Source organism: Elgaria multicarinata, chromosome 2, assembly GCF_023053635.1.
Source record: "Elgaria multicarinata webbii isolate HBS135686 ecotype San Diego chromosome 2, rElgMul1.1.pri, whole genome shotgun sequence".
In the NCBI taxonomy this organism is placed as follows: Eukaryota; Metazoa; Chordata; class Lepidosauria; order Squamata; family Anguidae; genus Elgaria; species Elgaria multicarinata.
In genome coordinates this window covers 59,001,717-59,018,749 of record NC_086172.1, presented here as the reverse complement: position 1 = coordinate 59,018,749, position 17,033 = coordinate 59,001,717, and the positions used below count along the sequence as shown (strand labels likewise).

At 37.6% G+C, this 17,033-nt stretch overlaps 1 protein-coding gene across 1 annotated transcript in view; it reads right to left on the bottom strand.

The window, feature by feature from the left end:
* LRP1B (LDL receptor related protein 1B) overlaps positions 1-17,033 on the bottom strand; it is a 976,641-nt gene that overhangs the window by 248,198 nt on the left and 711,410 nt on the right. The window contains exons 19-21 of the mRNA XM_063116589.1: positions 13,337-13,417; positions 11,102-11,269; positions 4,184-4,366 (exon numbers count right to left, since the gene is read on the bottom strand). Coding sequence (XP_062972659.1) covers positions 4,184-4,366; positions 11,102-11,269; positions 13,337-13,417 — 432 coding nt within the window. The remainder of the gene's footprint in view (positions 1-4,183; positions 4,367-11,101; positions 11,270-13,336; positions 13,418-17,033) is intronic.

Below are 17,033 nucleotides of genomic sequence, written 5' to 3'. Positions count from 1 at the left end.
TTAGTGCTTAGAGAGTTGGACTTTGGGCTAAACAGACAATGTGTGACATTTTACTAAGGTTTTCTTTTGCTTGTATTTAATTTAAAGTGTGTTCCAGTGGTGCTAAAGAAGGGACTGCACAGAAACACAGAGAGCTGCTATGGAGGGGTGGGGGTGGGGGTGGGGGAAGACACAGCTATAACAATTGCCAGGATCAGTTTAAAAGAAAAGAAGAGCTACTTGATCACATAATCACAGCTTTGGATAACCTATTAATTACCAGTTACTTTTCAATCAATTAATTTCTGTTTAATACTACTGAATTATGTCCACCCATTAAATCCCAAGAAATATTCAGTTTCTTTTGTTCATTAGGTCACAATAAACAAAAGTCACTGTTATGAATCCAGATATTCCATGGCCAAAGTTCTGCTTCCAGAATATCCCACTCACAAGAGGTTTTGGGGGTTAGGGGGCTGATTCACTCATTCCATGTAGTCCCCTGTTCTCCCAGAAAATATGCTTTAGGGTCAAGGAGTGGAGAACAATTTGTAGGCCTAATGTCCTGGGCTAGGACATTAGGAGTTACATGCTAGCAGTGAGGTCACTGCTGATGGATAGAGATCAGCTGAAGGGGAGTAATTACCCTGCTCAGCACTGAAAGAGGCTCCCTTATCTCTGATCAGCTGTTCATTGGTGATAAGACCTTTTGCCTGAGGAGTGGGGGTGGAAGCCCAGAAAGACTCTGGTGGGCTGGGTGGGGACCCTCTGCAGTCCGGAGGTTCCTCATCCCTGCTCTAGAGGGTTGGAGGACTCCCTGGAATAGTGTAGCAGGAGGTATAGGAAACTGAAGTTGAAAGGGGTAATTGATGAAAATAACCTCCCCTCTTGTGAATTAGAACCTTCTCTGGATTACCATCTCTTCCATAAACAGTAGAATCACTAGCATTTGCAGAAGAACTATTATAGATCTAAGGCAATAACTTGATAATGAAACATCTTCTTACATCTAAAAAAAATCAGCTTTAGGTGCTACAGATTTCTTGACAACAACTATTTCTTCAACAAACTATTGTGTATTATATGCCCCTTACAGTTTATCCTTCAGTTTATCAAGCAGAACTGAAGAGTTTGCACTGATCTTAGTTCCTTTAAAATACAGTAGGGATGTATGAGATTTTCGTTGTTTTACACACACACACACACACACACAGAGAGAGAGAGAGAGAGAGAGAGAGAGAGAGAGAGAGAGAATGAATTGAGATTTGCAAACCTGAATGCGAACGTGATTGCATTATTTGAGAAGAATTTTCATATTATTGAGCTTATGATCACATTCACAAATTGCATCGATTTTGGAAAATGCAAATTTTAAAATGCACAATCACCCAAAAGGATGCATTTTCATGCTTTAAACAATGGAAAGAAGTGTGTATTTGGTTGTATGCTTGGTAAAATGTGCATTTTTCCTGTTGGAGATGCTCTAGTTTGGGAGTGAGAATGAGGCAAAACTAGCATCGAGGTGGAAAATGAAGAACCTTAACAACCTCAACATTGCAAGTTAACCATCCCTATCATATCGCTTACAAAATAATCTACATAGATTTACATAGTTAATCAAAACTATAATGTTTTGATGTAATAGGGGTACTGGGGTGTACCTGTGGGTGGGAAAGGGAGGGTACTGGGCAGGTTGAGCATGATGGTGTCCTTGGGGAATAGGAACAGAATTAGTACTGTAAACTTGAACATTATTATCAGCAGCCTAATGCCACATAGTGATTGAGCATAAGCACTAAACAACAAAAAAGGTTTAACGAATATATCTAAAAACATCTGCACCTACAATACTTCTCCATGGTGGTATGAGACTCATTTCTCAAGGTTTGTGTACCCTGCAAATACTTTCCTCAACACTTTTTAAAGCTAAGATTTTGGAACTAGTAGATATTAGATCTACTGTGTGTGTTCAACCCCCAAAGTATGCCTTTCAATAGGGGGAAATACAAGTAGTTGGACATGTGTATTATATTTAAGATATCAACTTAAGTTATGGATATGAAATGCATAAGGAACTTCAAATAATCTAAATATACTTTATGAGCCCATAGCTTCAGAAAGCATTTACTGAGGGCAGTAAACTTGCAGCCCATGCATCAGTTCTAGCTATTTAGAGGTACCTTAAACCTATGAGTTATAAACTGTCTCTCCCTCAGGGTTTATTATGCACTGTACAGAGTGGTTTATACATTCAGCTTAATCAACATATGAGTGCTCATTAGTTTTTTAAAGGAATGGGAATTGAAACAAATGATCCCAGTTTAGGGAAGCAAATTGTGGACCATTTTAAAAATATAACTTAAAACTCAATTTCTTTTTTGAAACTCTTGGACTTCTTATTTGAGAGAGAGAGAGAGAGAGAAAGAAGTGTGCCTTCTTACAAAATATGCTCTCTGAAGCACAGAGTTCCTTAGTTACTGTACACTTGCAAGGAGCCATTTCTGCTGCTATATTTACAGGCTCAGAAGGCTCCAAAAGAAGAAAGATCTTCTTTTTGGCCCAGGAGATACGTGAGTAAATAAGCTATGCTTAATTTACAAGTTTATAAGCCTATCAGAGATTGATGCAATTGGGATATTGTCATAAAGTTTCTTAATTCTGGACATTTATGGAGTATTGCTGCCTTTCCTGAAATAATAATCAGCTGTAAATATTATTATACATGCCTCACAATATTTCTTTGTTTAAATAAATGTCGCCTATTTATTATATTTCTTTGTTAATTAAGTCTTCCCTATTATATTGTTCAAGTGCTGGACACCAAGCACTGCTTACAGGAAACACAGCAAAGGTTCTCTATAAAGCAAAAAGCCTTATTCACCATGGTTAAAGCCATGGTTTAAGGTGTCTTCTGAATGAGCCCACTGTAAAATAACTGTATAGCATTATGATTACTATTGCACTAAAGAACTCAAAGACACAGAGTTAAATGTGAATGGTTACAACTGACTTTATTCATTTTATCTCTTGTTGTCCACTGCTCTGGAGTCTGTCTAGATGTGGAATAGTATACAAATGTTGTGTAAAATTAAAATTAAACATAAACACAGAAAACAGAGTTCTATTCTACGACAAAACATAAAGAAAATTTGGGTTGATTTTTTTCTCAATTACTACAATACAACAACTGGATTCTTAGATGGCCTGTTATGTATAATGGCTTTACTCTAGACAGAGGTCAAATATATTTCTCAATAATCTGGTTTGTTCAAATTAGAACGAGAACAAGCTACTATTAAACTAATGTTCTATAGAGTAAAGACCTTGGGCAAAGCTTTGATGAAGGCTGCACATTCACCACCAAGTGACAGTTGGTGCAGCATCTATGCCAACCCCTATTTCAGCAGTTCTTATAACTAAATATGGAGAAGGTCCTATAAATAACATGCTACGTGATTGGCAGGTAAGTTGATAACATATGAACACACTTTTTTAAAAAATGTATTGTTTTAATTACAACTATACAACACCAACTATAAATGAACATTAAACATAAACTGGTATGCCTAAATAGAAAACCAAGCAACTATAGCTTAGCAACTCCCCAATACTACATATATATTCATGTCAAATAAAGGTAGTGAAAGAAAGACATTACATAGGAGGAGCTTTAGAAGAAGATGCATTCTAAAAGAGATCACATTTGCTCAAAAAGGATCCCCTATTTATTAAATGATACTCATTCTGGTACTCATTTATCATATTCATGCCTGGGATAAATCTCTATTTCCAATGACAAGACTTAGATTACTGGGCTATCAATAAGCTTTGGTGCAACCAAAGTTAGTGGGGTGCATTATGTCCTAAACATAATGATAAACATAAACATAAACATAAACTGATACAAAACTATACAAATAAAAGAAAATCTATTATCTTTTTAGGTAACAGCCTGTTCACCCTGAATAGATACTTTATTGTAGAGATTTTGCATATATTAGGCATAATTATATCAAGGGACACTTCTGGATTTCTTTTCCTCTGGATTGGATTTGGTGGTTCTGGTTTATCTTGTCCAAGTTGAGAAGCAACCTTTAGTTTGGGGAGAGCAGCCTACAGAAATGTCACAGGAAAAGGATTGACCCCCACACCCACTTCCTCACCATTCTTCTACCCTTGGTCTTATGGTAAAATATTTCAGTACCTGTAGTCTTGCAGGAAAATTTGGTTTTATTATCACATGAGCGTATAGTTCCATTACAGTACTTTTCATCACTGCCATCTTCACAATCCTTTTCACCATCACAAAGCCAGAACTCAGGAATACAGTTTTCATCTGGGTGGCACTGAAATTCTTTCCCATTGCATCCTCCAACAGAGGCTATTTCTAATGCAAATAAATAAATAAATAAATAAATAATGTTATAAAAGATTCAGTTGATTTCTCGTGAGATTTCCCCTACTTCCAAGACACTCCCCATTATTTATATGCTCCATTTTAACATACACATCCTACCAAGGCAACTTATAAGTAGGATAAAAAGAATAAAATCACAATAAATATATTCACATTTAAAAACAAAACAAAACAACAGGATCCTTCCCTCAGGGTGGTTGATGGAAGATGGCCCTAAAGCATGGAGGCTCCAGCTGGAATGGGAGCAAGTGTCTGGTCTCATATCTATCTCCCTCTCTCTTCTGGAATAGTTCCTACTGGGTAGCTGATGGTAGCTGCTCCTCTGTGAGGGGAGGGGAAAGTCCAGCTGGAGCAGGCTCTGAGGTCTTCTTTGCCTGCCTCTCACCCTCTCCTGGAACCCTTTCCCCACCACCCCACCACATATACACCTTTTGTATTTTGGCCCCCTTTGTCAACTTCAGATATCTTTGAGCAAGTAATATGGAGTAAAGAACAATCTTCAGGGGTCTCCTGCTCCCTTGCCTCACATCTACCTCCCAAGTCTGAAGTCCAGTATGAGATACTTAAAACAACAACAACACATCAGTACTTTACTGGATTACGACATTTAGATGTAACAGGAAATGTATTGTGAAGGTCTCAGATCCCTTGTACTGTCTGGTTTGCAGGCCTTCCATACTGCAGAAATATAGATTGGATTTGCTGAGATACAAGATGTATTTGTTTCATTCACTCCTTCCACTATTGTCTAGCAGCAATCATTCCACCTGGGTGCATGTAGCAGAGGGAAAGTTGGGAAGAAGGGCCCACTGATTTGACTTGCCTGAGTGAGGCATGCTGCTTTTAATTCCTCCTCTCCCTAAACGGTTTCCATTGCAGATGAGGGAGTGCTTTTATTCCCTTCCCTTTAACGGAATAATTTTTATTCCCTTCAATTGGAATGAATTGTGAAACCAATCTTGGCTTTTGCAATCACTTCAGAGTGAAACTTGGTGGTTCCACCCATCCTGAGTCCAGAACCTGCAGCAGTCCTATCAATAGCCTGTGAATAACAGAAAGATCAAGGGCCTACACTCCTATGCAACTAAGCGCCTATAAAATTCAGAGATCTGAGAGACCCTGAGGACCTAATAAGCAGCCTGACTTAAAGGAATTGCTTCTGGTTGTATAAGTTTTGAGTCTTGCTTTAGAATGGTTGTATATATCATTTCAAAACCTCACACCTTCTCTTTTGCTAAATACATTCTGTTCTTCATGTAATTCTTATACATGAAGTAAAATAGGATAGGAAGATGCTGCCTGGCCAAATATTATTTTCCTCCTGGTTAATTCATCTCACTGGTTATAGAAGATAGAAATGAGTGGGCTGAAGGGATTACAAGATATCTTCTTTACCCATGGCACTTCTATGAACCCAGGTCTCAGTATATTTTCATTTAAGGTCTGAATTTATGTCATTTTTATTTTCTCCTCTTCTGTGATACTTACAAACTTATGCTTCGTTTTAATTCGGAAACATCTTTTTCAATTACTATTTTCCTTTAATCAGTCTCTTGGTCCTGAAAAGATCAGAAAACTGTTGCACTGCAGCAACTTGTTTCTTTATTTTGCTCAAAGACTGAGAGAACTTCAAGGCTACCTGTGGTTGTTTTACAAAAATATTTTTACCATAAATTTAGCTTTTGCAAGGATTGCCAGTGTAATTGCTCCCAGCTCTCTTTGAAGTTGCATACTACTATTCTGTGATGTTACTTTGAGGCAATTTCAGGCAACCCTCGCTCAAAGCCATCACATCATTGAGTTTCAAAGCAAGGATAAGTTTGTGCTTGGGGCTTCACAGAACACTGCCCTCAGCAGTACATATACCAAATTCCACAACACAGAATTCAAATGTTTATATTCCAGACTTTAGCCTAAAAGGAATGTCTTATGCTATTCTGAGAATAAATTCATTGCTAAGATATTTGCTGAAGTTATAACAAAATTGTCTGGATTCCATCTTATTAGGGCTTTCAAGCTTAGATGCCTACATGGTGCTTGTTTCTGAACTTTCCAGCACATAATTACAATCCATTCACCACCCATTCATGCTGCCATCGATTTTTATGGGACTTATGAGTAATACATTTCGTGCAAGACAGCCAAGCGCATCTTCCAGCCCAGCATATTTGGACTAACAACAACTAAGGTTTTTCTTAAATCAAACAACAGCCTCCATTATAAGCCAACTATCCTGTTTTTATTTTTCTCTTTTTGGGACCCAGTGCCATGAAGGGAAAATGTGAGTGAACAGTTGTGGGCTTGATCTATGGCTGACATAGGGGAAGAGGAGGATTGTTGTTGGATTTCTAAACACATCACCTTGAATGTCTGGCACTAACTCAAGAAACCAACTCGTGATATGAGTTATTTGGCCAGGTATCCTTCGGACTGCCAGTTTTTAACTGAATTATCTGCTTTTATTGTCTTTTAGCATCAGGCACAACTGGATGACATCAGATTCTTGGATCCATGCCAGCCAATAATTCCTCTTTCTGGATATATTGTCCAAGCAAAAGACATCAGGTATGATCTGGAATGCTTTGGCCATGTCGTTACCAGAGAGAACTATCTCTGTTGCCCACTTCCTAAGAATAGTGTCCTCTTGTCCTCTTACTTCTTGCCATTGCCCTTGAATAAGAAGTTTTGTTACTGCTTTGGATTTATTCTGTTATTGAGGATACCCACTCTTCCTACCTCCTATTTCTGACAAATCATAAAAGAAAGGACAGGTATAATTCTCTCTCTCTCTCCTTCTCTCTCTCTTTTTCTCTCTTGTCTGCAGTGGTGTTGTAGAAAAATTCAAAATGCAGGAAGGGTGTGTACATACACACACGTACCGCATAGTTACCTGAGAATAAGTTCTATTGAACATAGTGGTGCTTACTTCTGACTGCATAGGTTCAGCTTCTAAAACACTTTGAAGTGTAACCAATGATCTTCAGCCAGCCAAAAAATAACCTTTAGTTTTTAATTAACAATGCAAAAATTTTGCAAAGAAGTGTTATCCTTTAAATTTCTACTGTGCTGTAGGAGCCACATAAAATAAAGGGAGAGAAGAATCCAGCCTGCTTGATTATTTTCCTCATTGTCTGATTTCCTATACGGTAATATGTCATGGACAAAAGTAAATCTTCAAAGCCTCATTATTATCTCACTCACTGGCCAGAGCAAGGAATGTCCATCAATTACCCCTTCTGCTGCAACAGATGATTTCACTGCTCCTGCTTTGAAAGAAGTCCCAGAGCTGTGCTCCCACTATACTGTGCTCAGCTTCCTGTGTTCCTGACATTTCCCACTGAACACTGAAGCATCAGTGTGCTCATAACTCATTGATGTCTCATCACTCTCTAGCCCCTCCCTTTGAGAACAAGCCTTCAGTAATTTGTTTTACAATTTGAATTTTATTTTACTTAATCAATATATTTGTTACTCCCTCTCAGGTATCTAAACCAAAGTTCCTAATATTACTCTTGCTGCACTCATTGCTAATTGCTAATTGCTGCACTCATTGTGTAATTGCTAATTCATGCTAGTTTCTGGGCCAGCTCTAACTGATTAGACCACAGCCTGTACTCCAGAAGAATAGACCCAGGGCCACAGAGGGCTCACTTGTGTTTTCAATATCTAAAGAGATTCATGTAGATTCCCTCTTGTTTCTGTTTAGTTAACTGCTATTCATCTGCTATTCATCTGTATTTTCACTGATCTATAACTGGTTTGCTTTTTAATTTGTGGATGTTAGCTTCTTCAGGTATTTCATTTTCAAAGGGAAAGAAAAGATATACCTTTTTAATTAATAAAAATAATAATTTATAAATGCACAGTTACAAGATGGAGGATACTTGGCTCAGCGATACTACAACTGAGAAGGATCTTGGAATTGTTGTAGATCGCAAGCTGAATATGAGCCAACAGTGTGATGTGGCTGCTGCAAAAAGCAAATGCTATTTTGGGCTGCATTAATAAAGATATAGCTTCCAAATAGCGTGAGGTACTGGTTCCCCTCTATTCAGCACTGGTTAGGCCTCACCTTGAGTACTGCATCTAGTCCTGGGCACCACACTTTGAGAATGATGCAGAAAAGCTGGAGGGGGTTCAGAGAAAGGCAATGAGGATCATCAGGGGTCTGGAAACAAAAGCCCTATGAGGAGAGACTGAAAGAACTGGGTGTCATAACACTGGGCATGTTTAGCCTTGAGAAGAGAAGACTGAGGGGAGGCATGATAGCACTCTTCAAGTACTTGAAAGGTTGTCACACAGAGGAGGGCCAGGATCTCTTCTTGATCATCCCAGAGTGCAGGACACGGACTAATGGGCTCAAGTTACAGGAAGCCAGATTCCGGCTGGACATCAGGAAAAAAAATCCTGACTGTTAGAGAAGTACAACAATGGAACCAATCACCTAGGGAGGTAGTGGGCTCTCCTATACAAGATGCAGCTGGACAACAACCTTTCAGGTATGCTTTAATGTGGATTTGTGTATTGATTTGTTGGACTCGATGGTCTTATAGATCCCTTCCAACTGTACTATTCTAAGAATAAATTTAATTCTATTCAAATTAAATTAATTATGGCTGGATACATTATTGCACTCGACTGTTTCTCAGATTTGTTCGGACTGTTCAAGTTCTTTTAATCTTTCCTCAGCATGGATCTCATCTTTTCCATACCTGGATGAATAACAATGCAGTGAAAATGGACTTGTATGCATATATAGGGTAAACTAAAATTTATAAAGAGTTCCAAACCAGATTTTTAAGCATAGTGTTTAAAATCACATTTTCGGAGACAGCCTAGCCTCAAGCTAAACTATAGCCTGTGGGTAAACACACATATTTATTAATAATGTATGTTTTAATGCTTAAATATTTATTCTTTGGTGTTAAAAGCATCAGAACGAGGGAAATCTGTGAGGCTGAATTTTGGTGTTTTATAACGATTTTAAACTTAAAATGTTTTGGGAAATTATGCATGGTTCTAGACTACAATTGCATAATAAAATAAAGTAGGTGCATAGTTTATATTACAGGTTTATATTACAATCAGCAACTAAGAATTGCCGGGAATACAGCAGCACCCCAATCTAACTGAAGTTGATTTGAGCTGGATGTACTGCATTGTGGGATGATTTTAACTGCATACATTTTTCACCCTGAAATTTCAAGACATTTACAGCATAATCCTATGCATGTCTACTCTGAGGTAGGCCCCACTCAGTTCAATAGGACATACTACAAGGTAAGTGAGTATGGGGTTGCATCCTTAATGTATTTTTTATATGTATGCTATTTAAAACATTCTAACTTTCCTCCTAAATGTCCACAGCAGCTTACAAAAAGGCATAACATCAGAACAGTGATTCTAAAAGATTCTTCCATGAATCACCATTTTTGTAAATTGTCAATGTTCAAAATACTCATATAATAACGTATTATATGATGCAAACACAAAGTCAGAAACATTGCTTAGGTGTATTTTCATAATTTAAAATCAATTTGACTAGATGATTCCAAATTAAAAGTTTATAGTGTGGGATTGGGATCAATAGCAGTATTCAGTTAGAAACTGTGAAATCTGAACAATACCAATATCAGGCATTTTCAGATTGATCATTTATTCTGCTACCTAGACTGCCCTTGAACATCTGAGTTAGTTAACCAGATGCACGTTTAATCCAAGTGGATGGGAAAAAACCAACACAGACTGAAGGAGATTTAATATTCAATATGAGCTGCATTCTTTGAATGGATTTTTACTTTGCATATTAGATGATAACATATTGTATTTTCACTCTTTTGGCATGTATTTAAAATTAATATAGCTTAATAACTTAATGTCTTAGATGTGATAATGTTCATTTCTGTAATATGAATTTGTCCTTTTATTCTTATCCTCTATTATAGCTAAATGAAAGTATCACAGAGACTAATATGTTACCAAATTTCTTGGATTCGATCCAGACTTACTCAGTGGGTATGCTATAACTATGATTAAGTTTGGATCCAATCACTTGTAATTCTCTGCTTTTATATTAAATTAAAGAGCTTCAGAATTCTGTAAAACCTTTGAAACACAGAAAACACAAATTCTGAATTTATGTAAAAGGCACAGCAAGACTTTCCATTAACAAAAATATAAAATATGTACTAAGATTTGCCAAAAACAATTCCAATTATTTGAACTATGTATACCTTTTATTTCTCTATACTATATTTCAATACTGGCCCCATCTTAAAGTTCTTCATGCTAAGCATCATGTATGCTGCTGAACACCATGAACCACACATACACATCCAAATAAATGGTTGACACTGTTACATTTGAAAAGTCAGAGAGAAAGAAGTAGTGACTGGATTTAGTAGTCCTACCCTTTACCAAAGAAGACTGAGTTAACAATGCCATCAAATTTGGTGCTAACATCTATTCTACGCTTTTAAACATGGTTAAAATTCACCCAAAAACCCATGTGCACAATACGGGCTGGTAGATGTAAGGATCCAACTTCCTTTTGCATACAAAGGACCCAATTCAGAAAATAACCTGGCATTGGTTCACCATGCTGGGCCCAGGCCACAAACCTAAAGAAAACTTACATTGATTACGTTTGACAGCACAATCCTATGTATGTCTACTTGAAAGTGGATGAGAGTGTAAAATACCAACCTTCCTTGGTGCAATTTGAATTATTTTCATCACTGAAGTCTCCACAGTCATTGTCACCATCACAAGCCCAGTGACCTGGAATGCACCTGCCACTGGAACATCTGAACTGATTGTCAAAGCATGAATGAGCACAGCCCAGTTCATCACTGCCATCACCACAGTCATCATCTGTAAAAAAAATGTATAGGTATTTTTACTCATGCCTTAAGTATTCATAAGAACTGTAAGCAGAAAATGGAATTCAGGACAGGTTCACACTTATAAAGATTTAATTCATATTCTGCTTTACTTTATAGAACAGAGTTAATGTACATTCACCAAAAGTATCAATTGTGTACATGTGGTAGACAACACCCCTGCATTCAAACAATGCAACCTGTGATACAAACAGTACACATACAGATGTATACGCACTTAATTCACGCAATCATTCCGGCTTAGTCATGAGACAGGAACCTAGGAATTAAGAGTATAGATGCATGTGTGTACATTTGAATTGTTGAACCACCCAGAGAGCTCCAGCTATTGGGCGGTATAGAAATGTAATTAATAATAATAATAATAATAATAATAATAATAATAATAATACATTGTACAGGTGATTGGAGATTATGCATATATTTGCTGCTTGTCAACATGTACAGGAGTCCCACTTTAGAAGGTATGTGAACCATATGCAAGAGACTCAGGACAAGAAATGAACTGTTTTCTCTGAGAAAATTGCCAGGGTAAAGACCTCTCAAATCCTTCCCAAGGTATCTCTTTTCTCCCTAGAGAGATGATGATGATGATGATGATGATGATGATGATGATGATGATGATGATTATAGAATGTATACAAAGACTATTTCAAATTACTTTCAGATGACTCTTGAAACATCAGAGGAAACTTTTTTATGTTTGAATTTCTAAAAATATGAATGTTTTGCTAAGAGGCAAAGGTGCTTCATTTGAAAGCAGACCCAAAGGTTTAAAACAGGACGCATAACTGTTTTGTGAGAGGAAGATGGATTGCTCCCCGCCAGGGTTATCATGGGCCAGTTGATGTCAGAGTGTAGATAGCAGGGGGTGAGGGAAGTTGGGACTCTGCTATGCTGCGGAAAGCGAGTGCTCTTCACCACACAGGCAAATCCCAATGTCCAGGCTGTCCCACATCCCCGGATATCTCTAATCTGAGATTGGAGATAACAATGGAGGGATGTCCTCTCATGGGATTCCTCCAAGGGGTGGGGCTTAGAACTTAAGCCCCACCCCCATCCCTTGGATGAAGCCCAAGAGCTGTGCAGGCTAGAATGGAGTACTCCATGTGCTGGATTCAGCCTACAGGCCGGAGGTTTTACATTCCTAGATTAAAAGGTCTCTCATGGTGGTGGTGTTTTGAGGGTGGGGTGTCTAGTAATGCCAACACTTTTTTATTATTATCAGAGATGCTAGCATTATCTTCCACCGTCCTCAGAATTCCCTTTTCCCTTGGAGCTTAGCTGCAATTCTCACAGTAGCTTGGGGGAAATGAATTTTCCCAGCAAGAATATGTTGTTATTTGTTCTAATGCAAAGTATTATGGGGTGGCTTGGGCTTGAATGGGCAATTAAGACCCATGAAGTTTACAAAAGATTTAAACTTTTTACAAAAGTTTACATAATGATGAAGATGAAAACTGCTAGAAATAGTTTGTTGATATGGATCAGTAGAACTACTGAATTTTGGGGGCACTGGCTATGGGAAGGAATGCTTGTGCTTCAGAATTCACCACGATACCACTGATAATATAACTCTGTCATTCTCTAATCAGAGGCAAGCCACTCAGTTGCATGGTGATGATGAATCAGTGTGGGGGTGGGGAGAGAATGATTTAATTACTGTGTCAGTTTTACAAACTTCTGATCAAATCACTGTTTTCATCAGCTCTGATACATACTGGGGCCTAAGGTTTATCTTGGGGTCGTCCCGGGGTCATCCCTGCCTGCTCCCGGGATATCCTGTGTGTCATTTACATGAACAGGGATGACCCCGGGACAATCGGATAAACCTTAGGTCTAGCAAAGGCCTATGTTGGATCTGGGCAAATATCCATGAAAGGGAGTGGGTGGAAGGTGCCGAAAAGCTTCTTCCAAGGGTCAGAGTGCCCTGCTAAATAGGGTGGGTTGTTGTACAAGGGATGGAAGGGGAAGGAAGGATTGCTGAAAGTCAGGCAGAAGTAATGTTTATGAGTAGAGCTGAATTGTTGGTTCTTACCTGAATCACAATGCCACTTGCTGCTAATGCATCTTCCATTTATGCAAACAAAATGAGCTAGTGGGTCACAAGTTGGAAATTCTGTAAAGAGAAGGGAACAACGTAACAGTCCTTTCAGGATGTCAATATCAGCATGACTCTTATCATAGAAATACACAGAAAGAAACAAAAATATTAGATCAGCTACTCTACTGGCTGAATCACTATATATCTCAATATCATAAGTTTCTAACTGAAAGAACATCAAGCAATACATTATTTCATGAAAACATTAGATACAAAGGCCTTTCATAATACACATGCCTAAGTTGTCCTTTGAAAGCAATTTTAATTAGCAAAGGAAATTTCCTTTATGTGAAAACAGTATACTCAAAAGCACTTGTATAAATTAAACTTAAGTCCTGAAAACATCACAGGCATGTAACTGCTGCTTAGGCCTTAGTGATTTGGTGACCCTTTAGGGGTAATGCCATGATTCTCGAAGGAGGTTTGTAGCTATTACTGGATAATAACTTCATGGTACCACTTTTATGCAAAACATCTCTCTTGCCTTGGGCAATTAACCTCAACTTGTTATGGAAAGGGAAACTATAAACATAAGTAACACCAGAGTAAAGAAGTTATAAGAAGTTATTATCCTCTGAGACACAGTGTTTAATCTACAGATAAGTTTATAAAATAAATCATGTATTGATAATTTCCACTCTTTTTTAAAGGGCCTGTGAAGAAAGAACCAGCTCTTTTAATAGTCACAACTGATTTGTGTCAGAACCAGCATGGTTCTACACCTGTGTTTACACTGAGAAATCCTGATGCAAGAGATGTATGTTTAATTTTTTTATGCAAGTACAGACTATTTATCATTTAAAATAATAATTTACTAGAATTTAATTAAAGAACTATTGAACACAATTGCTAAAGCATTATTATTGAGTTGACAAGCTCTCAGTCCAAGCTGGAAATGATACAGATAGGACAAAGGTGAACCACTGCAACACACAATATTCACTCATAGCTGCATTATATATGATATACTTTGCTTCTGTAGACAAAGTTAGAAAACGTTATGGCTAAAGCAGAATCTGCTCACTATGTAAAGAGAAGCACCTCAAAAATAACCTATCTTCCTCATACTCTCCTGAACAATTTCATCAACCAAATGTATGGTCTCTGATCTGAGTTGATGTGACAGCTTTCTTCATTTCAAACTCAGCTTCAAAGGGAAACCAGATCTACTGAGAATATTGTTGAAAATCATCCTGCAACAAGAGAGTTATTTATCTAACAGTAATGATATATTTGTTTTGTTTATTATAGTAGTATCTTACAGTTATTTTAATCTCACACTTCATGAATTGAATAATTTATCTACTATTGTGCAGCAGGAGTATCTACTACCCAAAATTTGAGGAATTGCAAAGGTAGCCAAGGGAAGATTTGATCACAGAAGAGGAAGTTAAACCTCACAGAAATACTTCACAAACTAATTATTTTAAAAATAGAAATTGAAGATCAAAGGTAATGAACTGGCTGCTTGTTTTGAAATGGTGAGTAAAACAGTGAACAATATAAATTTGTTAATTGTTCCTCAAGATATAGTTATTGTTAATAGCATAAGAGAGATATCTTCAAATCTATTATATGAGAATATTACCATTGGTTAAAAAAAACACACTTCAAGACCCAACGGTTTTGGGAAGGGTGAATTAAGGATCATGAAGTTACTGTGAATGGCACAATCATCCTGAGGTAAAGGGTTCATGGCTTCTCACAGTGCAAGAATGGTCACATGTGCATTTCAAAGGCTATTATGGACTAACCGTTTCATAACATATTTTGATGATTATGAACCTAGTATTTCTTTAATACTGGCCTCAAATTCCATAGGGAAGCTGTATTATTCTTTGGAAGCAAACTCAACAGATTTGTGATATTTTTATTTAAAAAATAATAATTGTGACAAACACTTTCATAGGACAGAACCTACTTAACGAGATTGTTATTTACTTATTAAAATATTTTCTATCCCAGCTTTCCATTTAAAAATGTTCAAATGCTTGCTCTGATTCTGTCCTTTGGTTGTTTAATTATGAGCATTTACAAGATGACCTTAATGGGTGTTTTTTTTAAAAAAAAAGATTATACAAGTAATTTGGTTTGTCAGTATGTTGCAAAAACTCAGTTCAGAGAAATTATTCAGGCTAACCTTTAAAAGAGGATTAACCTACATCTTGAATGTCCTTCCTTAAGAAAAACCCTTAGCGTGTGATAGACAAACAACAGGGCAATGATGCTGTTGCAATACTCAAACGTATTTTTTATTTATTTATTTATTTATTTATTTATTACTTTTATATACCGCCCCCATAGCAAGAGCTCTCTGGGCGGTTTACAGAACACATGCCAAAGAACACTCTCTGAAATATCCTGCATTGGGCTCAGAATAAGTAAGATATGATGAAATCAGGAAAAAAAAGTCAAGAGAGGTGCAGGACAATATGCTCAATGGGCATGTCTACACGGGGTGATATCCTGGGGATTGTCCCTGTGCGTCCACATGACGCACAGGGGATCTCAGTAGCAGGGAGGGAAGATCTCTGCATTTCCCCGGGATATTGCCCTACACTTTTTTCCAGTTTTTTTACTGGGGTCCTGGGATGATCCCGAGACCATGGGAGGTGTGGGCAGCTGATCCAGTTTGTCCCAGCTCCTCACGAGTAAATGTGAAGAGCCAGGAACCAGGCACAGAACTCTTCAGGAGCTCCATGCCCATCAGAGGTTGGGTGGGGGGAGAGGGTTATTATTATTTTTAAAAACACTCACTTTTCAATGGAGTGCTCATGCGCTCATTTTCAGTAAAAAAAAAAAAAAAATGGCGGGCGCGACGTCCTCTTTCCTTCCGGGATGTCACACACTGCATGTGGACTGAGGGGGAGGATTTTGCGATTAGCATATCATGAGATCCTCCCCCTCCCTCCCGGAAAGCTGGGAGGTCTAGACATGCTTACAATTTCCCTTGTTAAGTTAGCTTTAACTGAAAAAGAAAATGTTTAGTAAACAAGTGCTCAGCATGAATTACTATTGAAACTGCCTGAAGGTCATGATACTATTGAAAACATCATGCAATTCTGAAATGTATTTATGGTAAGCAGATTTAAGACATGACCCTTCTTTTCATATCATTACGTTTTTAATCATGACACTAAGGATGTCTTGTCAAAGGTCCTATATTTTGTCCCTGGGTGCTAAAGATATGCAAAAATACTCCCTCTGAACTAGCAACCATATCTGGCAGAATTCCAAATTTGAAGAAACAAATGCACATTATGTGGGAAATATCACATGCAAAGATTTCTCTCTCTTTTCCTATAATATAGCTATATTATATAGATTGGCATAAAGTTGTGCCTAAGGGTATGAGCTATGTTGTAAGAGATCCTTGGTTCAAATGTGACATCAGCCTTAAAGCTTCATCCCACCTACATTTTTGTTTTTGTTTCCCCTCAAATTATCCTACTTCGGTTATAAAGTGCTTATATAGTGTGTGAAAGCTTGCAAACTTACACCTCTGCTGTAGCGAATTGTTGTGATCCATTGAGGTTCACTCACACACCTTGTTATCCCCACACCCCAGATCTCCTTTGTATCTCCCCCTATAGTTTATTGGTTGTTTGAAGTGGGAGAAGAGGAAGAAGCT